The sequence below is a fragment of the Leishmania martiniquensis genome, chromosome 22 (genome assembly GCF_017916325.1).
Source record: "Leishmania martiniquensis isolate LSCM1 chromosome 22, whole genome shotgun sequence".
In the NCBI taxonomy this organism is placed as follows: Eukaryota; Euglenozoa; class Kinetoplastea; order Trypanosomatida; family Trypanosomatidae; genus Leishmania; species Leishmania martiniquensis.
The window spans coordinates 41,982-68,608 of record NC_090157.1 but is presented as its reverse complement, the minus strand read 5'-3'; the positions used below and the strand labels follow the sequence as shown (position 1 = coordinate 68,608).

The 26,627-nt window shown below is 56.7% G+C and overlaps 7 protein-coding genes across 7 annotated transcripts; all 7 read left to right on the top strand.

Moving 5' to 3' along the window:
- Positions 1-3,235: 3,235 nt before the first annotated feature.
- On the top strand, positions 3,236-4,642 carry LSCM1_02863 (uncharacterized protein; the record flags this gene model as incomplete). The annotated part of the gene is made up of 1 exon (XM_067320428.1): positions 3,236-4,642. The coding sequence occupies one exon, from the start codon at positions 3,236-3,238 to the stop codon at positions 4,640-4,642; it is 1,407 nt and encodes a 468-aa protein (XP_067178740.1).
- A 985-nt stretch (positions 4,643-5,627) lies between these two features.
- LSCM1_02862 (uncharacterized protein) lies at positions 5,628-6,983 on the top strand (the record flags this gene model as incomplete). Its single annotated transcript, XM_067320427.1, has 1 exon — positions 5,628-6,983. The coding sequence occupies one exon, from the start codon at positions 5,628-5,630 to the stop codon at positions 6,981-6,983; it is 1,356 nt and encodes a 451-aa protein (XP_067178739.1).
- Positions 6,984-9,663: 2,680 nt separating this feature from the next.
- LSCM1_02861 (uncharacterized protein) lies at positions 9,664-11,100 on the top strand (the record flags this gene model as incomplete). Its single annotated transcript, XM_067320426.1, has 1 exon — positions 9,664-11,100. The coding sequence occupies one exon, from the start codon at positions 9,664-9,666 to the stop codon at positions 11,098-11,100; it is 1,437 nt and encodes a 478-aa protein (XP_067178738.1).
- Positions 11,101-18,029: 6,929 nt separating this feature from the next.
- On the top strand, positions 18,030-18,764 carry LSCM1_02860 (uncharacterized protein; the record flags this gene model as incomplete). Its single annotated transcript, XM_067320425.1, has 1 exon — positions 18,030-18,764. One exon carries the CDS (start codon positions 18,030-18,032, stop codon positions 18,762-18,764), a length of 735 nt encoding a protein of 244 aa, XP_067178737.1.
- A 1,052-nt stretch (positions 18,765-19,816) lies between these two features.
- LSCM1_02859 (uncharacterized protein) lies at positions 19,817-20,065 on the top strand (the record flags this gene model as incomplete). The annotated part of the gene is made up of 1 exon (XM_067320424.1): positions 19,817-20,065. The coding sequence occupies one exon, from the start codon at positions 19,817-19,819 to the stop codon at positions 20,063-20,065; it is 249 nt and encodes an 82-aa protein (XP_067178736.1).
- A 691-nt stretch (positions 20,066-20,756) lies between these two features.
- Positions 20,757-22,727, top strand: LSCM1_02858 (uncharacterized protein; the record flags this gene model as incomplete). Its single annotated transcript, XM_067320423.1, has 1 exon — positions 20,757-22,727. One exon carries the CDS (start codon positions 20,757-20,759, stop codon positions 22,725-22,727), a length of 1,971 nt encoding a protein of 656 aa, XP_067178735.1.
- A 3,168-nt stretch (positions 22,728-25,895) lies between these two features.
- LSCM1_02857 (uncharacterized protein) lies at positions 25,896-26,627 on the top strand (the record flags this gene model as incomplete). Its single annotated transcript, XM_067320422.1, has 1 exon — positions 25,896-26,627. The coding sequence occupies one exon, from the start codon at positions 25,896-25,898 to the stop codon at positions 26,625-26,627; it is 732 nt and encodes a 243-aa protein (XP_067178734.1).

Genomic DNA, 26,627 nt, shown 5'->3' with positions numbered 1-26,627 from the left:
CCGCAAAGAGAGGTGGGAGGAGAACGTTCGTAAGTCGAATTTTCATGGGCTCGAACATCTACTAAGGGTGCATGTTGGTGCCTGCCTACCGCAGCCGCTTGCCCTTGCCTCCCCCCTCCCTCGTCTCGACCTCAAGCTCACTGTTTGCGCTGCTCTCGTTGCTTTTAACATGTGTGCTGTTTTTCGTTGTCATCTATATATATATCTCTTCCGTCTTCGGCTCTCTGCGCGCTCTTTCTCTCTCCTGTCCAGCCGCCCCCCCCACACGCCCAGCCTTCTTTGTACCCGCGTTTTCCACTACTTTGGCCTTTGTTTCTCTTACCTTACCCCCTCTTCCTCCCCTCCTCTCGCCATCATCTCTCTCTCCCTCGCTCTGTCCAATTTTGTCAGTGTGTGTGTGTGTGTGTGTATTCTGCTGTACTACCCTAGTACGTGGGCATCCTTACTGGTGTTGCTTACCCGACGCGTGTGTACCACACGCTTCAGTTTCTCCTTGGTCATGGCGCATGGCCGCACGACGAGTCGGCGTATAGGGTCGCCAAATCGGTCACTGCCGTAGAAGCAGCTGCGAACAGCATGAGTCAACGACCTCGTCACCAATCTCCCACTCAAGGCCGACATTTCCCGGCACTGCCGTGCACGATGCAGCGCTCAACGACAAACGCAACGTGGCGTTACCATTCCATCGCCATAAGGGAGGTGGATGGCGACATTTCGAGACGAGGGGAGGCCATTCTTGCCCAGTCCTGCTCTGGCAGCGGCTTGTATAGTGGGTTATGGCTACCGAGTGTGACGAGCAGTGACCGCATGGCGTGCAGATGGGGTGATGCCCGCTATTCAACAGACACTGAAGTGCCCACGCCCCCGCCCGAGCCTGCGATTGCACATCTGTTTTCTCTGTGACTTCGCCGAGCCCGGTAGGAGGCCTTTCCCTCTCTGTTCTTTGTCGCCGTCCTTTCTGCCCTCTGTCTCCCTTAGAAAAGGCGGGCCGTGAGCTCCTCATGCGTAGTGGCCTCGCTAGCAGCGGGGAAAATCATGCTTCGCACACCGACAGCTTTGCAGGCATGCCGCTTCAGAAGAGAGTGGAGTGTTCATGCCGTCACAGCCTCTAAGGAGCTCCTCTTCCCCGCCTACGCACATGCGACTGGAGAAGCCCGTCGTACGCGTGCGCAGTGACCTCGTCAACGATAGCGGATCAATACAGCCGACTCCCCACGGGGCAACGCCGTCCAGAGGCATGCCAGTACCCAACGAACGTGGAGCTGTGCACACACACACTCCACAGCTGCTGACAACTTATAGTGCATAACAATAGCTGTAGTCAGCAGTCAGCACACCAGAGGTGAGGAAAAAAAAGAGGCGCGAGAACATCAGTACCCGTGAGCGCTGATGCGCATGGGTGCGGCGTGCGCGGCGTCCCCCACCGGTGGCCGGGTAGAGGGATAAGGTGCGTGCGCCGCACGCATGGAAGCAACACCGCGAATCGCATCGTCGAGTCTACCGAACTCCAGCGTGGCGGATCGCCACACCACTTTGTGGAATGCCACGAGCTGATGCGCCTGAGGGAGAAGCATGACGTCCAGGCCGTGTGCACGGTCTCGGAGGGCCGCGGTTTGAGGCTGGCCGACTTCCGTCTCGGACTCGTCCGGCATGCGCCTCACTCCCCCCTCTACTCGCCGCACGACCGGCACAACTGCTTCCGCGCTCAAGCAGGACCCTGGGAGCAGTCCGGCGGAGTGATGGTGTGCAGCCCACGCAAGTTCGCCTGGCGCAGTCCGCGCGGCCGGTATACGACGAAGGGACGAGGAGGAACTAGCAGGCTCCGCGAGGCGCGTGGCCCGCCTCAGCGGCGGACGCGCCGGCACAGGCGACCCGGATGCAGCCATAGTGCCGCCGAGACTGCTGAGCTGCGGCTGTATACAACTATTTGTTGACTACTTCGCGGTTGAACAACATTTGGAAAAGAAAAATATATATCTTTCTCACCCCGGTGATCGTCGGGGGAGTGTGTCCCTGTGCCCACACGCCGTGTGGAGGCCAAGCAGCCCTTCACCCCCCCTCCCTCCCCTATTCGATGCCGAGCCGCCCCTCTGGTGGTGGCAGGGCCACGGGCCTGCGGCAGTGCACACATTTGCGCCATCCCTTATGCCAGGCAAAAGGCCAGCGTGACTCGCGTGACTCGCACCCGCCCCTCCCCCTCCCTCTGCTCAGGGGCGTGGGTAGGGTACGAGGCAGGGGTGCGTGCTCCGAGGAACGCGTTGGCGCATTGCTGCACCGCGTGCCGAGGGCTGCTTTGCACTATGCAATGGGGCCTGTGACGTGGTGGGTTGGGGGAGGGGGCCGAGTGACATTCGGCTCACGTGCATGTGTGTGTGTGTGTGTTGTATGGCAGGGGGAATGGGCGCACTGAAAGAGAAAAAGCAACTCTTTAACAGATTGCTGGCGCTTAAGTTTGAAACTTTCAGTGGATTGTGCTGATCTGTGTTTCTTGCTGTGAGTTTCATCTAGCGCGCAATAGGCAACCTTTGGTGAAAGCGGCGACAGCGTGGTGGGGGTGGTGTTCTTGGGGTGCCTTAGCGGCACCGGCGACTTCTTCAACTTCTCACTTGCTTGCGACGAAGGTTTGGCGCTGCCAACACGGCTTTCGCTACAGTCGTTCCATCTGGCGAAAGCGTCCGCCCGCTAATTGTGTATTCGTATCCAATGCCCTCTCTCTCTATTCTCTCTTTCTCTGGACTTGCACGTTTTACTAAATTTGTGCGCGCCGCGTTTCCTTTTTTTTCTGAGTTGTTCTTCTAGACTTCTTACTGTGGCACCTCGCTCTTACTTAGCGGAACGGGGGGCGCACGATTTTCTCTCTCGTTACCCATCGACCCCAACCACTCGCACGGAGTCGGCTCCTCTTGCGCTCTTCTTCTATCCTGAATAGCGACGTTCGCTGGTTCACATCTAGCGTGCCGCGGATTACTACTTGTGCGCGTAGACCGTGGTGAAGCACCAGCTCGATCAGGAGGCTACATAGCGACAGAGGGGGGGGGGAAGGAGAAGGATACGTCAATGGTATGCTGTCTTCTCCACTCAGGCGCTCGCGGCTAATCGAAGATACACGCATCGGCGTGCTGGCGGCAGAAACAGATACTCAGCAAAGGAGAGAGACGCAGGCTCCGCTCAGCCTTCTGCGCCCATCGTTTTTGGCGCGACTACCATCACCGCGCGCGCTGTTGGTAAAGCGTAGATGGATCACATATTTATCCGCTCGAACTTCGCGTCCCGGCACGAGTACCGACTTCTCTCTGTAGAGGATGCGTGGGTGAGGCAGTTAGAGGAGCAGGTGTACCCTGGCCCGTCCACTAACCGTCGTTTGGTGAGTCGCAAGAAAGCACGCGACTCCTCGCCTCCTGCAGCAACAGCACGTGGCGATGACTTCTCTATTGCCTTTGTCATGAAGGGTGGTGAACAGCTCTGTCTGCATGACGCACGGTCGACCCGTTCCGTCCGCCGTGTTGAGTACTCGAACTCAATGCTGCTTGCAGTGCGGCGGCTCAACCGCGCCGGCCGATCTGCCATCCGTGAGTCTCGAGGTAGGTGCTCTGCTGCCTGCAGCGTTGACGGCACAGTGACAGCGTCGGCTGTTTCTCCTCAGCTCCTATCGAACGTCCGTCAAAACGCAGATGACGTGGTCGTCGCTTCCCTGAGCCGCATGTTTGATAGTCATGCCGCTCAGCCGCAGGTGAACGTGGTGGCTGTGCTGGGTGAATCCTACCTGACAATCGAAGAGCTCGAGGGCACCGCGGCCCCAACAGGGCGTGGATACTCTTTTGCGCAGCTTGCTCGAACGTTTCGGAGCAGTCCTACTGAACTCGCCAGCGTCCTGCAGAGCATCGGCGCGGTAGTGCACCGCGGTCTCGTCCGCCTTCTGCACCCTTCCCTCGCGTATGAGTCGTTAACGGCAGTGCTGACGTTTCTCGACGCCTTGGAGGCGCGCGATGCCTCCTGGGCAGCCGCGCGACAACACCTCTGTCCGTCCGTCTACCCAGAAGTGGTGCTACGTTCTCTGGAGGCCGTTTACGGCGCGCCGCAAGGCATCAGTGAAGCGTCGCAGGACGACGGCTCTGTGACGCTTCTGGGAATGCCGGGGCTACTTAACCTGCCGCGAGTGCTGTTGGGCCTCGCCGGTGGTGTGTTTGATGCCCACCACGACGTCGTCTTCCGAGCCCTGGGCACAGGCGAGGTCGCCTGCGGGTTGCCACTAGAGACGTTCACGAAGGCGTGGATGGATGCGATTCCATCGTCCCTCTTTGGCGTGGCGGGCATCCCGCACCGCTGTGCGATAGGGGCTCAGCAGACGCTCATGGAGAAGCTGCGCGGCTACGTGGTGGTAGAGCCGCTCAGCGGGGGCGGTGTTGGTGGCAGTGTGCACGGTACGGCTTGGTGGCTGCCAAAGGAATCCCTCAGCAATGACTTTGCCGCACGCCTCCGCACACTCTTCGAGCTACGCCCACAGCGTTGGGACCAGATGGAACTAAAGGAGTACCTTTGCGCCCTGGTTCCACCAGATCAATGCTTTGAGCACGTCATCGTGCGCCACGCGCGAGAGTACCGAATACCAGGGCAACCTGTGCAATATGCCCCGCTCGCTTGACGAATTGAAAATAGAAGAACTGCCCGCTTTTGTGTCGGTTGCCTATGAGCTTCCGCAAGATGCCCAAATAACGGTAAACGGGTGCGGTGCTCAGGGGGGGGGGCGCCGGTAGGGCACACGCGTTTCGCAAATCTCTTTAGCCACTTCTCGTCTTCCTGTCTACAGGAGCGCGGGGGGGACGCGCTCGAGGGTGTGACAGAACTGCATACATACCCGCCGCTAGCCGCTTTCCTTCGGCAGTGCTGCTGCGTCGTCGCCTATTCACCTGGCGTGGCAACAACACAGACTTTCACCTCTATGCTGCACTTCTCTTCTCTGAGACACGCTCCCCCGTGCGTTGGCGGTGGTCAAACTGCGAGCACAGCAGTCTTTCACCCCCCTCCATCACGCCATACAGCAAAAAAAAACGTATATACTGTTTCCTGCTCATCTCGTCCGCCTTGTACGCCTTTCCGCCGCAAGTTCCTGGTAGAAAAGGACGCAGCATCAAGGAAGGAGCGTCGGCAGCAGGAAAGATTGAGCACGGCTGCTACATCAGAGCTTTCTGCCGCTTCATAGCGTTTACGGTATCGCTACAGTTCTGGGCGGCGCTCGGTAGGCCCGTGCCACCAAACCACGCTTTTCCCTTGTGTGGCTGTTTTCTTTGGTTGTGCAGCTGCTCGCCACTTGTGGTGTGTGATTTACGCAACAGTCTTTCTTATCCTTCCCTGCGTGTGGTGCTCTCCGTCAGCTGTCGCTGTACCCCTTTGGCACTCTATCAGCGACGTCTCGCTTGCGTCGCCATTGTCATTGCCGCAGTCTTTGTGTTCTCTCTCTCTGCGCCTGAATGTGTGTCCCTGTTAATCCCCCTCCTTTGCTCTTTGGCGACCTCCTGGCTGTGAGTGCCCTCCCCCTCCTCATCCACTGAGTCTCCGCACGCCGGCCGTGAGTGCCCTCCCCTTACTCAGTCTTTTCCCCTTCCCTTTGTGTGTGTGTGTTTAGCGCCATGACCTACTACGGATATCAGCCAGAGCAAACCAAAGCTCAAATTCGATCCACGCGCGGTGAGACCATCGACCTCGCTCTCCCCGTCACGTGTCTGGTCGGGGAGCTGCGCAAATTTCTCATCGAAGAGTACGGCTACGATCCCAACACACGTCTCCTGTACAACGGGTTCATCGCTGATGACAAATCATACGTGTGCGATTACCCCTTCGGCTCTCTCATGATTGCCATCCCCGCTGACACACAGCCGCAGCGCCAGTCACTGCCCCCGCGGCAGGCTGCCGTCGCCCATCAGCCTCCGCAGAAGCAGCAACATCAACAACCGCCTCCTTCTGAGCCGCCATATCCAACGGCCGATCGCTCTCCGGCCGTCAGCACTAGCACGGACGCCGTGCGCAAAAACAAGGCTGCTGACGTGATGTCGACCAACACGAACGCCGCAAAGGGCAAGGTGAGCCCTACAGAACCGTCCGTGGAGACCCTGAAAAGGAAGGGCCACAGCACATTTGTCAAGCAGCGGCCCAAGTATTCGGCCCGTCAGGTCCGCTCCAGAAGCACGGAGTCCACTGGATCACACAGCTGTACCACGAAAGCGGAGAGTACCTCGGCTACCGCAAGCCTGCATCCCGTCCCATCCCCGCCACCGCCAGCTGCCACCAGTAACGATACCTCGCCCGCTCCAGGGAGTGCCCGGGCATTATCAGGAGCAGGGCAGCACTCCTCTTCATGGCCAGAGGGGCCCAGGGACGTGCCCGCGGCCCCCTCTAGCGCCGCGCCGTCGCAGGCGGCCAACTCCCCGAGCAGCGCGCGAACAAGCACGGCCGCCGAGGCGCCCACCGGTGAAGGCAGTAATAGCGACGACAACCAGCGCCAGCGGGTGCGGCTGACGGTTGAGTGCCACATCCCATCTCTCCGGCAGGTGGTGCCGGTGCTGATAAACGGTGATTCCTCCGTGTCCGATTTAATCATGGCCATAACCGCCACGGTACCTGCTCTCACACCGGAGGCGCAAGTCGTGTACCGCGGCAAGGTTCTGCCGAAGGCGCCGCATTCAAAGCTGTTCGACAGCGGTATCCGCAGCGACGCTCGCGTCTTCATCGCGGCGGGTGATTACAGCAACGCCGAGAAGATAACGCTGCTGGAGATCGAAGAGGACACCGCCGTCATTGAGCGCGCCATGAGCTCGACGCTGACGGATCTGCAGCGGAAGGGGTATTATGAGGAGCTGATGCGTATCTTGTTTCGCACAGACGGGCTCCAATCGCTGGAGGGTGAGTGGCGACAGCGACGCAAAGACGCGGTGAAGCACATTACATCACTGCAGGACGCGTTGGGTGTAGATGTGAAAGTGTCGTGACATGGCGCTTTCTCTTTCTCTTCGGGTAGTGCCTCTTTTTTTTTGATCGTGAGGGCGACTCTGCTCGTCATCCTCATTGCCGACGGAATGCGTACTCGCGCGTTTTTCTCGCTTGAGCTCTCCCTCCGCGCTGCTTTCCACCGCCTACCTTACCAGTCCCACCTGCATCATCTCCCGTGCCCCCCTCCCCGCCCTTCCGCTCTTGCCTCTGTCACGATGCCTTCATGTTGTTATGTTTGCCTACATCTGCCTGAGCAACTGAGGCATTCAAACATGACGGGAGACAAATATGTGCCTGTGAGTTGGGGGGTGGATGGGGTGACCACGGTGGAAGAAGGAAGGTGGAACGAGGGTAGGCGAGGTGTTGCTGCGCGATGTCATTGATGTACTTCCCCAGGAGTCGCTACAGCTTCTTCTCCCCCTGTTCTGTGGTCGGTTTCGCTCCTCATTTTTGTCTGTTTGGCGAAGTCGGCGCTCCCCCCATCCCCTGTACGCCCCTCGACGGATCTGGTCGAGCTTCGGTCGTGCCACCGCACATTTTTGAAACGCGAGCACTCAAAAGCAAACCAAATAAAAAAACAATAAAGGAATGCCGCCCCTGCGCGATTGGGAAGCGGCGCCTTCCCCTCCCCCGATGCCGTTTGTCGGGAAAGGCGCCCACGCAGAGGTGAGCGCATCCGCGCTTCGTGGTGCAGCCGTTTTTTTTTGTGTGTGTGGGGGGTGTTTGTGGATGGGGAGGAGTAAGCGCACCTTATTGGGAACAGGCGCGACAGGCGGTGCTTCAAGCGCACACTTAGCATACAAAGCGGTTATCCGCCCTCCCTCCGTCTCGGCAGCTCCCTGTCGGTTCAGCTTCCTGCCAACCGCGCGTGCTCCGCTTTCCCGGCATTTCATGCCCAGAGAAGTGTAGGTGCAAAGAAAATGACGGATGGATGTTATCTGCAGCGTCATGGACATCGGTAACCCCTGCCTCTCTCTCTCGGTCACCATCGCATCCTTTTCTGTCTGTCTGTCCATTGCACCGTCTCCTTTCGCCTTGGCTTTAAATATATGTTTTTTAATTTCGGGGATAACGCACCCGTCTCATGACCGCGTCGACGCGGAATCTTACCTCTCGCGCGGGCCTCCTTCACTCACGCACTCCACACCAGCCCCTCCCACTCTGTCTTCGTCTCTCTCTCTCGAGGCTTTATTTCCGGTGTTTTTTGATGCCCTTGAAGGCTCCCCTTCTTCGATCAGCATCGTCGTCACTTGTTCTCCTCTGCGCTGCGCAGGCACTCGCCCATTCTCTCCTTGACGAGCCGACGACTCAGCGCCGTGGCAATTTTTCTGTCGCGGACGGGCTCTTCCGCCTCCTTTTTTTTGCGTGCTGCTATTCTCTGCACCGTAGCACGCTTGCGACACTTTTCTGTTGGCGTGTCCGTAGGTACACGTCCGGCTACAGACAAGTGCTGCTTCTCTCTCCCCCTCCCCTTCCTCTCCTACCACCATCACCGCTGTGTCGCTGTCTTCTCTGTTTGCTTGCGTGCTTGCGCGTACACTCTTGTCGCGCTTGTTCTCCACGGCGCCGTTTGTCCCCTTCCCTCGTCTCCTCTGTGTTGTTCGACTTCTTTTCGTGTGGGCGGCGGTCTCCCGCCCTCACAAACTGCTTCGTTTTCTTGTTCGCTCCCCCTCTGTCCTTCTCTCTTCTCTTCCCCAAAACGCGCCACAGTATCTCTTCGACGTGGCGGCTTCTTTCCTCCTCGTCCTTCTATTCTTTCGTGCGTGCGCGCGTGTGTGTGTGTTGGGGGGGTGGCAGGGCAGATCTTTCCTCTTCGCTGCCATCGTCACTCATTGGCGTCTTGATGTAGGCGCGCATGCGTGTGCTCTGCGCCTCGAACCTTTTCGCTCGTTTGCGCGGGCTCTCGCCGCTCCCTTCCTGACCCATCCCACTCTCCACGCGCATAATCAGACCATCGCTGAGGCTACCTCCCCACGTTGGCTTGTACTTGTGTGTGCGTGTGAGGGGGGAGGGAGGGGGGGAAGGGTGTCTTCAATCATCTTTGCTTTGCTTTCTGCACATATCAGCGCTTTTTTTTTCGGTCTCTATTTCGGTCTTTGTGCGCTCGCGCTCTCTTACCTCCTTTGTCACACTCGGCTATAGCGCTGCTGTGGAGGAGGAGATTAACTCAACGTCAAATTCGAAAAGGAAAAGTGGACTGATCGGCGCAGAGAGAGGCATCAAAGCCACATGAAAAAAAAAGGTGTCGACACAAAGCGTCCTACTCAAACGAACACACACACACACACAAAAAAAGAAGCGCAGCGCCCACTTTGCACAACCGCTGTTGCTTTTTCGTCTTTTGCTTTACTCTGCTGCATTGTTGTGGGTCGACCGTCCGCTTGCTCGGGATTTAGTCTGTGTGCCGTTGTAAATTCTTCGTTGCACACGCCAAGGTCACGTTCATCGCATCTCATTTTTTTGTTGTCGCTACAGTGCCACGACACATACGCAGACACTTTTTCTCCCCATCCACGCCGTCATCTCTCTCTTTCTCTTGGTGAAAGTTCCTTGGCAAGTTTGACTTGTCTGCTCTTGGGCTGTGCGTCGCTGCTACTGTGCTTTCCCTTGCCTTGAGCAGTGCTTTTCCGGTGCTCTTGGGACTTACAGCGGCCGGCCTTCCTCATCCCCGCACTCATCATGTCTACGCACTCCTCCACGAGCTCGCGGCCGAAGAAGGTCCGCTGCAAGAAGTGGGATACGATTCAGATCCCCTTCATTGACGATCTAGAAGCCCTGACGGAGCGTGAGATACAAAACATACCACTGCCGAGCGGCTTCTGCGTTCGCTTCCTTTGCCATGACATGGAGCACCTTTTCACTGTGGCCTCTGCCCACGTGAGAATCACACGCGGCACTCTCGACTACCTGCACGACTACAACCAACTCGGCCCGAACAAGAGCCGCAGCAAGCTCTTCGTTTGCTCTCATTACAACAAGATGAAGGAGTGCATGAACGGCCATCTATGTCGAGAGGTGCACTGCGTTCTTAATGTCGAGGACGCACAAGACGCACTTCCGTACCAGGTGCCAAGCAACGCCACTGGCGCGCCGAATCTCGTCATGCTGGCGCCGGCGGAGGAAATTATCGCAAGGAGGCTGAACGAGCCCCTGGCGTCCGGCAACTCCACCTCGGTCGTGAGCACTGTCGAAGACTCGAACCCCCTCGACTCCATCATCGGCGGAGGCAGCGCCTCGGACGGGACCACGAGTTTTTACATGCCGGACCAGCTCATCCTCCGCCACACACTGCACACGCGGTGGACCTCCACCAAGATGTACCCCACTCTCCCATCTGGTGTCGAGTTCCGAGTAGCGCTGCCGAACACGCCGACCCCGGTCGACACCTACGACAGCAGCGCCCTGTTTGTGACGCGCGGGGCGCAGGAGTACTTCAATCTGTACATGCGCAACGAGCAGCCGACCGTCACAATGCAGCACTGCGCACACTACTCGAAAAATGGCATCTGCTGCTTCGGCGAGGACTGTCAGTTCGTGCATGTTGTGCACTTCAAGTTCCGCGATCGCGCCGAAAACGCAGTCTCGGACGCGGACCCTTCCTCTATGGGTAGCTCCGGCACAAACAGCGAGTCCAGCAGGCCTCGCGCGGGGCGCCGTATCAGCGCCACCACCCACGAAACTCCTCTCAACGCCAGCGCCCCTGGCAAGAAGAAGGGGGATTCGAAGGTTTCCTCGCGCTCGTCCAGCTCCCACCGAGATTCCTCTACCCCTCAGTCGAAGGCGATACAAAAGCCCAGCAGCAGCGGCCTCAGCGCACCGGGAAGCCACGTCTTTGTGCCACCGACCAGCCCCTGGAACACAGTGGGGGCGGTGCCGAGCAGCACCTCAGCGCCACAGTCGTTGCCTCCGCCACAGCTGCAGCACTTCACGCAGGACTCGATGATCCTTCCGGCGATTCCATCGCAGTCTTCGCCATTGTTAAGCCACTCTTACCTGTTGATGCAAGGCCTCAACGGTCACTGCTACATTTTACCGCAGTCGACCACGTCGATGCCGCCGCCACCACAGCCCACACCGAGTCAGCCCCTCTACGTGATGTCGATGCCTTTCCGCTAGATGATCAACACACGTCCACAACAAAGAGACACTTAACGCGGAAAAACGTCGCCTGCGGCAAGAAAAGCACAACGGGGGTGCAGGTGAAGACACTCGCAGTTGTTTGGCGTTGTCCCCCGCTCTGCGTGCCTCACCATCTCTTTTTTGTTTCCCTTTTCTCACATTCCCCTCTTCCTATCATGGCAAGAAAGGACGTGGAGATGTCCTGTACGTGTATGTGTCAGTACGGGTGTGTGACTGTGTGTGCGGATGTGTGTGTGTGTGTGTTTGAATGTGGGTGGCTCCTCACATCTTCCCTACTTCGTCTCGCTGCACTGCCGCACGCATGGAGCGCGCAGGGTCGGCGTGTACTCGAATGCGCTCATCTTCCCTCCCTCTCCACCGGTGCAATTAAATGTCTTTGTGCCTTTGGCGCTATCAGCGTCTTCACTCACTCCCCTCTCACACCACACATTCGCTCCTTCACTCGGACTTGAGGCTTTTCTTCCGCTCTTCTTGTTTCTTGCCTCACCTGATTTCTGTAAATCCGTCCCTCTACGTGTGCCCTGCTCGTGATACCGCCTTCCCCCTCCTTTGCCGTCCCCTGCTCCTCTTCCCCCCGCTCTCTTACTCCGACATGAGGACATACCCGCCCACACGCAAACACACGCACCTCCCCCTGTTGCCCTCCTTCGGCCCACGGCCGAGGGTTATATAAGAACCCGAGGTATAGAGAGGTACCATCGTTTCTCTTTGCTAGCCGTGCGGTGTACATTCGCATTCACATCTCCCTCTTTCTTCATCGCTTTTTTTTTCTCTCTCGCTGTATGCGTGTAGCGCGCGTGAGTCTAGTCGTACAGCACGCTGGTGTCTGCGTTTTGTTGCTACTGGTTCAGTGGGAGGTTACTTGTTAGTGCTTTCCACACATGTGGGTGCCCGGGTACGCCCCCTTTTCTCTTGTTCGTTTTTTCTTCTTCGTGCAACAACGCTTGTGTTCCCGTTTATATATATATATATATATATTCCAGCGAGGAAAGTGACTCCGCGTTGTGCCACCCTCCCTCTGCGTCAAGGTCCCTCAACAGGATACGGGGGCGCACGTGGGGCACTCTTGATGTCTCCCTTTTTAGGTGTAGGTGTATGCTTGTACAGGAGCTCATTTTTGCTTTTGCGTTTATTTTTTGTCGTTGGGTCCTCGATAGTAAGATTCGGTGACTCATTACGTCATCCTCCCTCCCCCTCCCCCACTCTCTGACTGCCCCCAACACCTCTCAACGTTTCGCAATCGCTCCGTTGGCTCAAAGGGTGTGTGTGGCACACTGCTCATGGGTCCCCTGGACGTCAGCGCTGTAGTCACTTATGAAAGACCGAACAGGCTGGAGAAGGAGGGAAGTGCCGACAGCGATGCGAAGATAATGCGCTTCGTGAGAGATCCCACACGGCGCGGTGTATTTGTGTGGTGATTTTTTTTGGTGGCAGTTGATGAATGGCATCGGGGCGTTTTTCTCGGGCCACAACGAGCGAGTGAGACCCGCGTGCTCACCTCGAAAGCAGTACCTCACTTCCACGTCAAAGGCTCCAGAGCCGGAAGGAGAAGCTTCACATACGCATCATTTCTCCTCCCTCTCGACTGGATCGAGTGCTTCCCCGTCTTCCCTCTTTCAGCATCTCTTCCTTGCCAGTGCCGCTGTCCTTTTCGATGTTTTTTGTTTTTCGTAGTCTTCGGCCTTTGAGGAAATTGGGGAGGGTCTCTTTCTGTAGCGCCGACGCTTCTCTGTGTGTTTACGCACACGCAGAAATATGCTCGCTCTTTTATGATTCCCTCGCCTATTTTTTCTTTCGCTCCGATGCTCTCTCTCTCTATCTCTCGTTCGGTATTTTTCTCTATCGCCCCCTTTCCCCCACCCGCGAGTGTTGTGGGTGGGGTGTGTCTGCGTTCGCATTCGCCGCTTTTGCGGTGCTGTCTCTTTTTTTTTTCTTTGCTTCGTTTGTTTATTTTCACTCTTCTCGACGTCCCCCCTCCTCTTTTTTCTTCGGTATCTGCGACTCTCCGGCATCGGCGGTGGTCTGCCCTCTGGCTGAAGATACCCTACTCTTCCCTGTTACCTCCTTTTTTGCCAGCATCATCATATCTGTAGAGAGAGCACAGCGCTTCGTGTGGAAAGCATATCGCGTACACTTGAGGGTTACAAAGAGCTTTACGAACACTGTGGATTCTGCAGGTAGCCTCGTTTGTCTGCGCGAGCGCGGGCTGGCGCGTGCGACTAGGGTCTCATCTACGTAGTCGGTCTGGTACACTGTTGGTGGAGCACGCCACTCCCTTTGGCGGGCACGCGGGCGGAGTACAACGTGATGCCGCTCCACCCCTTGTGCCTGAGGCATGGCAAAGGCTCGCTCTGCACCACTTTTTTGCTTTTACTTCGTCTGTTTCGTCTTATTTCCGCCCTGCCCCCGTCCATGTCACACTGCTCGCCATCACGTGCTCTCACTGCTTCTGCACGTGAATCACCAACAATTGGTGCGCAAGGGAGACGAATACGCTCCTGTGAGAGGCACACACAGCCATGCCCTGCGGAGTCGCTCTCGCCATCGCTCTTTTTGCTTCCGTTCTGAAGGCGCTTTGTATTTCTCTTTTTCGTCATTCCCCGTTTCACCACTCCTCCCCTCCCTCCCTCCCTCCCTCTCTCCCCCTCTTCGCACAAGACCACTCGTACAATAGGCGGAAGCCCTCATGCGATTCGGGGAGTTGGAGCGGTGCAGTGAGTAAAAGGCCGTGGAGCGTCACACAGGAAATACTAACATGAGCAGACCCCAGCCTCGTATGGCGCAGCACTCTCCATAAACTGCGAGAACCCGGTCCGGATAAACGTTCAAATCAGTACGAGGACTGCTACGCAACGCAGGAAAAGTCGTGTCAGTTTTTTTTAAGGCTGCACCTCCCCTGTCTTTTATTTTTCAGCTCTCCAGCTCCCATCATGGGAGCAATGGCAGAGCTGAAGAGAACAAGTCTACATGGCTGGAAAAGGGGACCACCGGGACGCCAGAAGTAGCAAATACAAGAACAGCGGAAAAAAACGAAAAGGAATGAGGCGCCGAGGATGTTGAAGTACAGCTGCAAGCAGATTCTTGTGTATTGTGCGCTCGCGTGTAGACGGACCTGCCTTTTCCCTTTTCGTCTCTGTTCAGGCGGGGCGTTTTCTGCTCTTTTACCGTGAGCCGCTTACTTCACCCTTCACGGCTTCGAACGAAACGCTTGTTCCCCGTTTTCGTCTTTGTCGCTCTGTTGACTGCCAGGCTCCTCTGTCTGCACACGGACCTCTGTGTGTGTGTGTCTAAGCGTCTGTGTCCGTGCGTCTTTGATAAAAAAAAACCGTAGTCCTTTGCTGTTGCTGTTGTGCAGTGTATCGATCTATATATCGCTGGGGGTGCTATGTTGTATACCTGAAACACTCTCCAACTCGGGGGAGCCACACGCTAGAATATGAACCCTACAGAGTACATTCGTTTCACCCCTTTTTCTCGCGCTATGCCCTCTGATTGCTCGCAGATGCCACCGTTGCGCATCCTCCTTACATTGCTTCTGTTTGTATATCTTTATATAAAGTATTACTGTGGCTGTTCATTCACTTTTTGTTTTCCTCATCCTCCCTTCTCCTTTCCGGCCCCCTGTGCGCGTTGGAATAACCTGTGCGTGAACCAACGTACCGGCACCCTGCGCCCAGTTTACAGGTCATGCGATCTTTTGCGCGTTCAATCCTCACCTTCGCTTTCTTTCCTTTCTTTGTCTTCCGCTCCTCCTTCCCCGGTACTCGCTTCCTCCCCCCTCCCTCTCCTTTCCTACACAGTCGTCCAGCCCATCCGCGTGAAGAACAGTTGAATGTGGGTCTGGTGTGTTTCATGTGGATCTGCCATGGATCTATGTGAATCTGCATCCGTGTCTCTGAGGCGTTGGGGGGAGGGAGGGTAGAGCAGGCGCAGGGATGGACGAAAGAAATGGGAAGGAAGGAAGCGATCTGAAAACATAACCGGCAGTCGTGGCACAGCGGCTGCTTTTTTCGTTTCTGAATGCTCCGCTTTCCTTTCCAATGCGCCTTCGTGATTGAGATGGGTCTCTTTAGCCGTCTCTCTCTCTTTTCTTTTTTTGGTAATCGGAACATAATCGGCCTCTCTTCTCTGCCCTTCGCTCGTTTTTTTGGTTCTTTCCTTGGGCATTCGTCTGCGTGCATCGACTGTGTTGCTCTACAGATTCGCCCTCTGCACTTTCCTGCATCTCTATACCCTTCCCAACCCCCTCTGCACTATTTCCACCTGTATAGGTGATCCTTATATATATCTGCGCTCCTTTCTCCCGTTGTGTTTCACTCTTCCACCGCTGCGGCGGTATGCTTCTCGGGCTGCTTCCATTGAGCTTCAGGAAGTAATCGTAGAGCGTGTGGGAGTGAGCAGAAGGAACTCGTCTTGTGCACACTTCCGTGTGCTTCGTGTATTTCTGTAGCATTCCTTCTCTGATGGTGCTTTGACTTTGGTAACATTGCATTTCGATTTCACCGCGGTCCTCTCCGTGGTGTGCTTGTTGCTTCTTTTCACAGTACTCATTTTGCTGACGGGCTGCGCCTTTTTTTCCCGATCCCGCTCTCTCCCTCTCTTTCTCTCTGTGCTCTGTTTGTGTGTGTGTGTCAACTCGTTGAGCGGCTTCCTCACAAGAGGAGGAACGTATCCGGCATGAAAAAGGGCCAGATTATGGCGTTCACACTCACGTCTATCAGGGTGCGTGTGTGGTGTTCGCGCTTATGCATCCCTTCCTGCATTGCCTCACTTTGCATGACTCTTTCCGTGCACATGCGTGCGTTCCGTCCGATCCACTGTGCCGTTCCTCTTCTCGTCTCTCAAAGGACCGACTCTCTGCCGAAAGAGTCTCCCCCGCCCCCCCCCCCCACACGCACACACCCAATCATCTGGCTGTGTGTGCGTGTATTGGGTTTCACAGCAAAACTCTCTTCGTTAGTTCGCTTTTAGGATCTGCACTATCAGTGTACGCGAAGGAGACAGAAACATACTTGCTGCCTCGTGCTTGTCTCTGTCAGAGGGGAGGGCATACGTACCGTGTGTGAGTGCGTCTCCGTGTCGATCCCCTTTCGTCTTTTTTTTCGCGCACAGATATGCGTCTACGGGACCTCACACTCAAGCACACACGCACACCCCCTCTATTACGTGCGGGCTGCTTCTTTGCTGTTTTTCACGGTCACCCGCGCCCCATCTTTCTCACTACACACTCTGCGAGTGTTCCCGGGGGTTCGATTTGCGTGCCTGTCTCCTGTTTTCTCTCCCGTGCTCAGGGACCCTTTCTGAGCACCTAAACCTCCCCCACGCACGCTCTCGTCTGCCGCACAACTCCCCTGTTGAATGGTGAAGTCGCGCGGCCGCACACTGAAGAGCCTTTTTTCGCCTCATTTTTTTTCATTGCTACACGCCCGGTTGCTTTTCTTCCTCTCCTCTTCTCGAGGGCATTTGCTGGTGTGGGTTGCGCCACGTCGCCACCGCACCTAACCAAGTGGGACACAGCGAGGGGGTTCAAAGGGATCGGCGGTGGACTAACGTGCAGTGAAGGCGCTGCTGCATCACGGCACGAGGTGTCATTTTTACTCGCTTTCCAGGTAAGAGGAGGGGGACTGGGTGGGTCCCTCAGCGCACTCCAAAGCATACTGCACATCTTTGATGTACGCGTATTCGTGCCTTCGAGGGCCTGTTCGTGTGTGTGTGTGTATGTGCGTGTTCGTGATGTCGAATGCGTTGTCTCTGCTTCCTCTGTTTTTCCCCACTACTGTAACTTTTTTTTGCTGCGCTGCGCTGTTGCTCTCCTCCTCCTCCACCGTCTTTCTACGTTTCTCCTCTCTCTCTGTGTGTGTGAGTTTGTGATCTTTGCCGCATGCGATTGTGCTCTGTCGTTTCTCTTGGTATGTCTGTGTATCTTTCCAATTTCACCGCCGCTATCACCCCTCACGCTTACTCCCATACACGAACGCACGCACAGCTTTGGTTCGCTCGTTACTCTGATCACCTGTCCCTCCCCTGCAGTGAGTGTACGGATTTCTGTGCCTCATCCCCGCTCTCCCCTTACCTCCTCCCACCCAACACAGACATCGCTAAGCCACCTGTAAGCACCTGTTTCATCACCTCTTATTTTTGGCTGCGAGTAGTGTTCGCTGGGCAGTTACCTGTTGCTGTCGCCCTCTTCCTTTGCGTCAGCCGCCGCGTGCTGTGCGTTGCCTTGGTGCGCGCGCATTTCCTCTTTGGTGTGTAGTAGCATCCGTATCCATCTCGGGTGCATCTGGGGTGGAAGGGTGGGGGTGGGGGCCTGGCGTCGCACCCGTGTAACGGCAGGAGGAGAGCACGTGCCACTGTAGGTGTCACGTGAAAGTGCATCACCCGCACGGTCTTTCTGAAGGTGAGCAGACGAGCGCGCAAAGTGGAGGAAAGCAAAATGAAAAGAAAAAACAGAAAACGATGGAAAGGAGAGAAACGGCCCGGCAACCACACCGGCAGAGAGGTGGTTCGCATCGCAGCTGAAACGCGTGATGCAAAGGGCCGCCTGGTGTTGCGCATAGGACGACTGTCGGCCAGGGAAATAACGTGAGTTGCTCTCACTCTTGAGGGGTCACTTCAGTATTTTGTCGGGCGTCTCTGTGAAGACAGGAGATGAGGTCTCTGCTCCGTAAACGCTGCCCACACCCCCTCTCATGTGTATACGCGCCTGGGTGGGCTGCACCATGCGCGGGCTTCCTTCAGCAGCCTCTTCTCTTGCGCATGTTCTCTCTTCCTCACCTTTTTTTGTTCCCCCACTTGCCCTCTGCGACGGCTCGCTGCCTCGCTCGCCTCCCTCGACCGTCATAGAAAACACGCGACTCAGACAGCATACTCATTGCAGACGCGAGCGTGGGGATTGGCGGGCGATGGACAAGTCACAGGTGACTGAGCTCATTCAGCGCTGGCGCGTGCTGAAGGGGAGCTTGACAGAGAAGGGCAGCGAGCTGGAGGCCGTGCGCAAGTCCCTCCAGGAGCTGGAAAGGGAGCACGCAAAGATCGTGCAGCAGTGGGACATCGAAAAGGAAACGATTCGAAACACGAGCAGTGCCATCGAAGCGCAGGTGGCCAGCAAAAAGGAGGAGCTTCAGCGCATCAAGCGAGAGACACAGGAGCTGCACCACAAAGTCGAGGAGCGCCGCCGGCGCAATGAGGAGCATCAGCGTGTACTGAGCAAACGCAAGCAGATGGTGGATGCGCGCACAAAGGAGGCGGGGGAGAAGGATGCGGCGGCTCGCGAGCGCCTGGCCACGTTTCAGCGCTCTCGTGACGAGGCCCGGGAGCGCCTCTTGGCTGCCATCAGAAAACACGAGGCCGCCATTCCGCAAGAGCAGGCGGCCCACGAGGACAAACTGTGGCAGGTCAAGAGCCGTATCGCAGAAACTCTGGCGGCCATCGAAGCGGAGGCAAAGTCATGGGCGCTTGAGCAGGCGATGAAAGAGTGGAACGAGAAGTCAAACGCGCGTAAGCACATCCTAGATGAGGTAGCGGCCGCAGAGGAAGGCAAGGATACGTGGGCAGACCTGCTGCACGAGGCCAACGGTATCCATATCCAAGACAGCTTGAAGACACTTGTGGAAGTGCGCGCTATGATCTTTGCATGAGCTAATCGGCGGCACCCCAAAGAGTCTTCTCTCCTTTACTCTGGCTGTGCTTCTCGATTCTCTCTTCCTTACTTTTCGCGTCGCTCAACTGTCATTCGTCTGCTCTCTCTCTAACACACACTCCACTGCGCTGAGTCTTCTCGTCGTTTATGTCGCCTTGTGCTCTTCGTCTTCATCTCTCGATGCTGCCTTAGTGCTCCCCCAAACCTGGGCAACTGCCGCCCCACCCACCCACCCACCTCCGCATAGATTCACAGGGGTGTCGCTTCCCTTTACCGTTGCTTTCTTCGCCTTCGCTATGTACCGCCCGCCCCCCTTTCTTTCCACGTAGCACGGGTGCGACTGAGGGTGTGCCGTCGTGCTGACCTTACCCCTACCCTATACCTCCAGCCACTTCCTTACATGTGCACGCGACGTGGCTCTTGGAAACGGTGCTGCCTGTGCCAGTGTCCGCCGTGGTGGTCTTCACGTTGTTAGATGTCCTTTTTTTTCGATCATTGAAAGTACACGGCGAAAAACAAAAGAACCCGTGAGCATCTCCGAGTTTGCCGCGGGTAGTGCCGCAGCCGATCTCTCCCTCTCTCCTATCCATCCAACACTCCGACCACCGCTACCGCTTTCGAGCTGCGAGGGATGTGCCTTACACAGACAGCCGAGGACCCCTCGAGTTGATGAGGGGCCTGTGGTGCATGACTTCCTCTCGGCGTCACACGCTCACTCCCCGGCAATCTGCTGATGAACAGCGTATCGGAATGGTCACTGGTGCCCCATCACCGTTTCAAAAAGTCTCTTCTGCCTCGTCGCAGCTCCCGCGCGCCGGTTTACCTCTGCAAGCGTCACGTCTCTCTTCCCATCGATGCTGCCGCACACATCTGTGATATGAGCTGGCTGATAGAGATGGAAGGCGTGTACCGGCTCAGCACTCTCTGTGTCCTCCTCTCACCATACCCTCCCTAATTCTGACTCCTTCCCTCCGCCGCCTTGACCACAAGTTGCCTTCACGACACGTAAGGGCGCCTTTTCATGCAGCGTCGCAGCCTCCCTGTCCCTCAATGGTCTCCTCTATTCGAATTCAAGGCCTCCCTGCCACGTACAGCGTAGAAAAACTGCTCCGATTGTGCGCCTGCTTCGGCGAAGTCACTGCTTTCACCCCGGTTGGCGAAGACGGGGCTGGCGAAAGCGCTGCCGCCGCCGCCGACGTCGACTTCGAGGAAAAGAACGACGCGTTAGCGGCCGCGGCAAACATGGAAGGTATGGAGTTCGAGGGTGTCTTCCTGCGCGTGCTCGTACGCCACGAGTGACGTGAGACGCGGAGGGACCGCCTCTCTAGCGGCTCTACTGATGGCGAAAGGCAGCCGTGGCGATCGCCGTCCGCCTTGCCCAACCGAGGAGCGAAGCACCACCACTGAGGCTGCATGCATCCATTAGCCTGCATGGCATCGACAGGCCTGGAGCCGCGCGCCCTATTGGCGGTTGGTCGAGTGAGAAGAAAAGAGTCCTTCCACCGCGCTCACGCTTCTTTGCAGAGCTGCTACGTCATGCAGACGTCGGTGAAGTCGAATGCCTCACTACCCCTTTCCTCTCTCCGTCACTCTCAGCGCAGCTTACCCCACCTCACCCCGCACTACCCAGGGGCTTGTAGCAGCGGCTGATTGTAAGGGGTGAAACAACCGCGCCTGTGCGCGACAGCTACCTTGAGCACCTGCTCCTTGTCAGCCCTCATGCGCTAGCAGGAGTGCGCGTCTGTCCCTGTTGACTTCCTCCTCCCCTCTCTCTCGTCGGTAATGGACGCTCGTACACATTGGCTCCAACACTTCCGCGCATGCCTGCAAAAGCGGATGGACTGCCGTCTCACAAGCCTGAATCCGTTGCGACAGCTTCGCCTGTACCAAAGCGCACGCGCCATCCATTCACCAGCATAAAAATATAACAGAAGGCGCACAACAAATTCGCGGTGGAGACGCGCAGGCGTCACGGCGCGAGAGGGAAGCAATGTCTCACCAGCACTCGCCACAAGGCGAGTACGTTGCCATCCTCGACGCCGGGTCACAGTACGGCAAGGTCATTGATCGAAAGATACGTGAGCTTCGCGTGGAAACGAGGATCCTGCCTCTAGACACCCCGGCCGAGAAGCTCTGCAGCGACCCACAGCTAAAGGGCCTCATCATCAGCGGTGGCCCCAGCTCCGTGAATGATGAGACGGCCCTGCCATATGACGCGGGAATCTTTTCCATGGGCAAGCCCGTGCTCGGCATCTGCTACGGCATGCAGATCCTGACGGAGTCGTTTGGCGGCAACGTTTGTCGCGGCCGGGTGAGGGAGGATGGCCAGGAGAGCATTCAGGTAGACACGTCGTCGCCGATGTTCGCCGGTCTGGAACCGACCGAGGTAGTGCTTCTCACCCACGGTGATTCCATCACAGCCGTGGGTGCCGAGTTGAAGGTGATCGCGCGCAGCTCGGCTGACATCATCGCGGCGGTGCAGCACCAGTCCCTGCCGCTGTTTGGGGTTCAGTTCCATCCCGAGGTCGAGCTCACGGTGTCAGGCAAGACCATCTTCAACAATTTCCTGCGCCTCTGCAACTGCAGCTTCTCCTTCACCATGGAGGACCGGGAGGCGGTGGCGCTGCGACTTATTCGCGAACGCACAAGCGTTGGTCAGAAGGTGCTTTGCCTGGCCTCCGGCGGCGTCGACAGCACTGTCTGCGCCGTGCTGCTCCTCAAGGCACTTGGCCCTGAGCGAGTCGTCTGCATCCATATCGACCACGGCTTCATGCGGCTGCACGAGAGCGCGCAGGTGGTGGAGGCACTCGAGGCCGCAGGGGTGCGCGTTCGCCTCGTCCAAGCGCAGGACGAGTTCGCACAGGCCTCGACGGAAGCAGTCGCGAGGGGCGGGCGAGCGGCGTACACTACGAAGAAGCTATGTGAGACTACAGACCCGGAGGAAAAGCGTAACATCATTGGCGACACATTCATGGCAGTGTGCAACCGCGTCATCAAAGATATGCAGCTGGACGAGGAGAACTTGCTGCTTGCACAGGGGACGCTTCGCCCAGACCTCATCGAATCTGGCTCCAAGTACGCCAGTGTGAACGCAGATGCTATCAAGACCCATCACAACGACACCGCGGTCGTGCGGCGGCTGCGCGATGCCGGCCGCATCATCGAGCCTCTTTGCGACTACCACAAGGATGAGGTACGCGAGCTTGGGGCGCTTCTAGGCATTCCACGCCATCTGGTGGAACGCCAGCCCTTTCCAGGGCCTGGCCTGGCCATACGTACTCTGTGCAGCGACGGCACCCCGTTCCGAGACGCCAACTTCGTGGACACGGAGGCAACCGTTAAGTGTGTGTGCATGGGCGGCGCCGCCTCCTTCGCGGAAGCCGCTACCCACACACAGAGGGCCGCACTGTCCGCCTGCATCCTCCCGGTGCGCACAGTGGGGGTCCAGGGCGACGGGCGCACCTACGCATACGCTGCCGCTCTCTCTATGCACTCGCTTCCCACGGCTGAGCAGTGGCCTGTGCTGATGCAACTGGCCAAGACGATACCCAAGATCGCGCATGCGGTCAACCGCGTGGTTTTTATGTTCGGCCCTCCACAGTCTGAGTCGCCGATCGCCGTCACGTCGACGTATCTGACGACCGATGTGCTCGACAAGCTTCGCGTAGTCGATGACAGAGTGAACAGCATTCTCATGAAGCATCAGCTCGTGCGCTCATTGAGCCAGGTGCCCATCGTCCTCATTCCCGTCGGTTTCGAGAAAACGGGCGGCTACAGCGTGGTGGTGCGCACCTTCTTGACGAACGACTTCATGACAGGGATCCCCGCCACTCCGGGCTCGGCCTTCATGCCGCTTGCCGCGCTGGAAGAAATCATCAGCGCAGTACAAGAGCTCGATTTCGTTGGTCGCGTCATGTACGACCTCACCGCCAAACCTCCCGGCACTACGGAATGGGAATAGTGGGCAAACAAAGATGGTCGTCCTTGTCGTGTTGGTGATATGAGGAAAGGCTGAGGGGAAGAAACGTGACTGTGTTTTTTTTTCGTGGCAGCTTTTGCCTGCATCGGCTGCGAGCCTACCGGGCCCCTTGTCTCTCCCTCATCGGGCTTGATGCATTAAAAACGAACATAATGAATAACGCGCAGGCAGGTGAGGACGTTAGAGGCTGCCGATGGTTGTGCGATCGCCGTCCCTTTCCTTTCGCCCATTTACCTGACGTGTATCCAATGGCGTTTCTTTCGCTCGCTCGCTTACTGTTTCACACCGATGCGGCAGCACCTCCGTGTGTGGGGAAAGCCGCTGCAGCATTTTCGACCTATACGCAGGGATGGTGTGCGGCTTCTTTCTCTCTGGCGACTGTGTGAACGCGTGCCGGACTCACGCCTCCTGACCGACTGACGAGAAGGGCAATGCCACACATGAGAAGCCGCTGGAATGGTGCAGCGATGGCTGCTACAGCAGCTGACTGGGGTTAGACAAATCGCGCGTGACGAAACAGCACATCAAGAGGTTACCGGCGGCACATCAGGGGAATCTCTGAATTCGGGGTCATCTGCCCAGTCGTCAACAGACACGCGCAACTCGCTTGCGTCTCTCCCATCACTGCATGCGCACGCAGCTCTTGTTTTGAGCGTTCAGAGCGGGAGGGGGCGCCCGTCAGCCCCGCGCCCATGCTGTACCCGCGGTGCGGCAGACTCCAGACGACTCTCTTGAGCGCGGTAATGGGGTATTTTTTTTCTCTCGCCGCCGCACGCTTGTCTCTACCTCCTCTTCCTCTGTTTCGCCTCTTCACTCTGCCAACCCCCTTGCGCACACACTCACACTTGCACACGTACGTTTGCGCATCACTCACGCATCTATACAACCCATCCGCTTCACGACAGCTATCAGCCCTCTTCCGCATTTTTTCTTCCGTTCGTCCCCCCTCTCTCTCTCCCTTTCCTCTGTTCTCCTCTCATTTCTCTGACTCCCCCTCACCTTCAATACGTTCCTCGCGTTCATTCAACATCGCACATCCCATTTACCACAGCGTTATAAACCTCTTCACTTTGTGGCTTCGTGTCGTCTTTCTTTCCCTTCCCCCTCTCCCCCCTTTTTCATTGCCGTTCTCTCTCGTTTCTGAGGCCATTTTTTTTTAGTTTTGCTTTGCGTGTTTGTGTGTTTGTGTGTGTGGCCGTTTGTGTCACTCGATTCGTCTGTCGTTCATACCAAAATCATTTCTCATCTTCCCTACCCCTCCCCCGGCGCACGCCGCATTGGTGCGTTTTTTTTCTCTTTTCGCCTGCGCGATAGTGACTTTCGTCTGTAAACGCGTGCGCGATTTCACTCTCGCCTTCACCATTCCTTTTCACTGTTGCCTTTTTACGCGTTCGTGGTTTTTTTTTGTGCGTGCCACCAGTGGTTTAGTGTCTCGTCCTCGCCTTCTTCGGGCCTGTGCTGCGTCTTCGGAGCGAACGATTGCTCTCTGAGTGTTGGATTTCAACATTTGTTTTTTTTTCTCAGACTATTATTTTTCGCTTCTTTTCAGTATTGTTATCAGCACCCTTTCCTCTGCCGCCATACCCTCATCATCCCGTTCAGTGCTGGTGCTACATCGATTATATATATATATATATATATATCTTTTTTTAAATTTTGTGTGTGTTTGTGTGTTGGGGGGGGATCTGTTCCGCTCCATTTGTTTGGCTGTTGCTTTACTCTATTTCTTCGTCTCCCTCACTCTCTCGCTCTCGACAGATTGTCGTGCTATAAAAGTCACTCCCCCTCTCCTCCCTCACGCACACGCACACACACCGGCTTCTAACCAAAGAGAGGAGAAGAGCCCTTCATCTTTCTTCTTCTCGGTTCATTTCTCTTCTGCCTATTTTGCTCGGCGTTTGTCGAGACAGCTGAAGCGTTTGTGGGTGTGGGTGTTCGCGTCTGCGAGCGACACCTTATCGGCATCTTCTTTTCGTTTCTTTGCGTTCTCTGCGGTTGTTGCTCTCGTCAAAGTGATCTTCCACCTGTGTCCCTCACTCAGTTGGTATCACAGCGCCAAACCTCTTTTTTCCCTTCTCTCAAATCCCCCCTCCTGTCTTGTTGCACGTTAAGGCCTGTAGTCGCGCTTGTGTCTTCCTCGGCGCGTGGGCGGGTTCTCTTTTTTCTTCTGCCAGTGTGTCTCGGAGTCACCCCCTCAAAGCACCCTCTTCCCTTCCTTATTCTCGATCCCCCGTCACCTCTCACTCCCCTCTGCACTCTTTTTTTTCTGTTTCCCGTGTGCGCGTTGTTTACATTAACTCAGAACTTCACTGCCCTTCCGTTTTCTCTTCATTGGCCCTCCCTCCCTCTCCTCCCTCAGCTTTTCTCCGTGTTCATTAGCTCACAGAAGAGGGACTGAAGCCTCGTGGGTGTGTATGTTTCTGAAGTCGCTCATGCTGCCCACACCTGCGCAGTGATTCAGCTTCTCCTCAAACGTGTCGCCTCTCTCGCTCCCTGTTCCTCTCGCTCGCTGTGCAACGATCTATCCATCATTTTGTGCACAAGAGCGGTCGCCACCTAAGCACACGCTCACACGAAAGGGGGCGAATCGGCAGCACGCACTTCCTCCACTCTGCATTTCTGCGCGGTTGTTCTGGGGTGTGAAGTACAGTGACCAACCCGCCGCCAACACCCATCTTTCTTTCCGCTTCTTTCGCGCTTCACCTTCTCGCGTTCGCTCTCGTCGCTCCTCTACTGCGCTCACGAGCGTCCGCAGCTTCATTCCTCCTCTTTTCTTCCGGCGTCTAGCGAGCGAGGACACTTGTGTTTCGGCACCGTCCCCCCCCTCCTCCTCCTCTCGTTGATTGTATTCGCCGCATCCACCTCCCTCTCCCTCTCTCTCCCCCTCCACCTCTGTACTCTGTGCCATCGGATTTGTTTTTGCGTCCTTCCCCCTCCCCACTTTCCCTTCTTTGACTTCCTCGCGCTCTTCTCTTCCTCGGCTAACTCTCGTGCATATTCGTTTGTTTTTGTGTTGTACGCGAACTCCTTTCAACACCCTTTTCCCCGCCCGCCTTGTCCACGGTGTGTGTGTGTGTGTTTGTGTTTGTTTGTCGTCATCGTCCCGCGTGTGATCTTCTCTACGCGTTGATTCGGCCACCTGCCCTACCCATGTGCGCCGCTATGTCGATCGCGCAAGCCAGCACGCCGATGGTGAACGCGTACGTCAAGCCGCAAGAGGTTCGGGCTGACATCACCCACAGTCGCTTCACTGTTTCATACGCCAGCCGTGCTGCCTCTTTGCCTACATCAGCGCCGGTGAAGCTGTCGCATACGCGAGATGATATCGCACTGCAGAAGGCGGCGGTCGATCTACACAGGCAGGCGGAGCTGACGGCCTTCATAGCCAAGCATGAGAAGGTGAGCACCATCTCCGAGGCGGATCGCCGCTTGAGCATCATCATGCTGTTGAACAGCGCAGCGAAGCGCGACCTTGAGAAAGGCATCCAGGCTGGCTATCCGCTGCCGGTGCTGCATTTCATGCGCCACACCTGGGTAGCCTTCATCGAGCAGGCGAAGGGGTTCTTTCGATCAGACGCCGGTATGCCTTTCAGAATGGAGCTTAGCCGCAACGCTTTGGAGAACACTTCGTCTCTTGGTGTTTGGTTTACGGGCCCACAGATCTCGCTTCCGCTCCGCCGCTACACGGTGCAGGCCTTGGGTGCCGATGGCGTGCCGCAGAACATCATCGCTGTGGGTCTGCTAAGCTTTGCGTACTCGACGTATGTGATGCAACTCCGCTCCGTGTCGCAGCAGAGCGCTCTGGAAGGTCTCACGCGCATGCAGGAGCAGCTTGGCACCAATTCCCTCTTTCTCCCACAACTCCTCGTGGCCCCTTCCTAA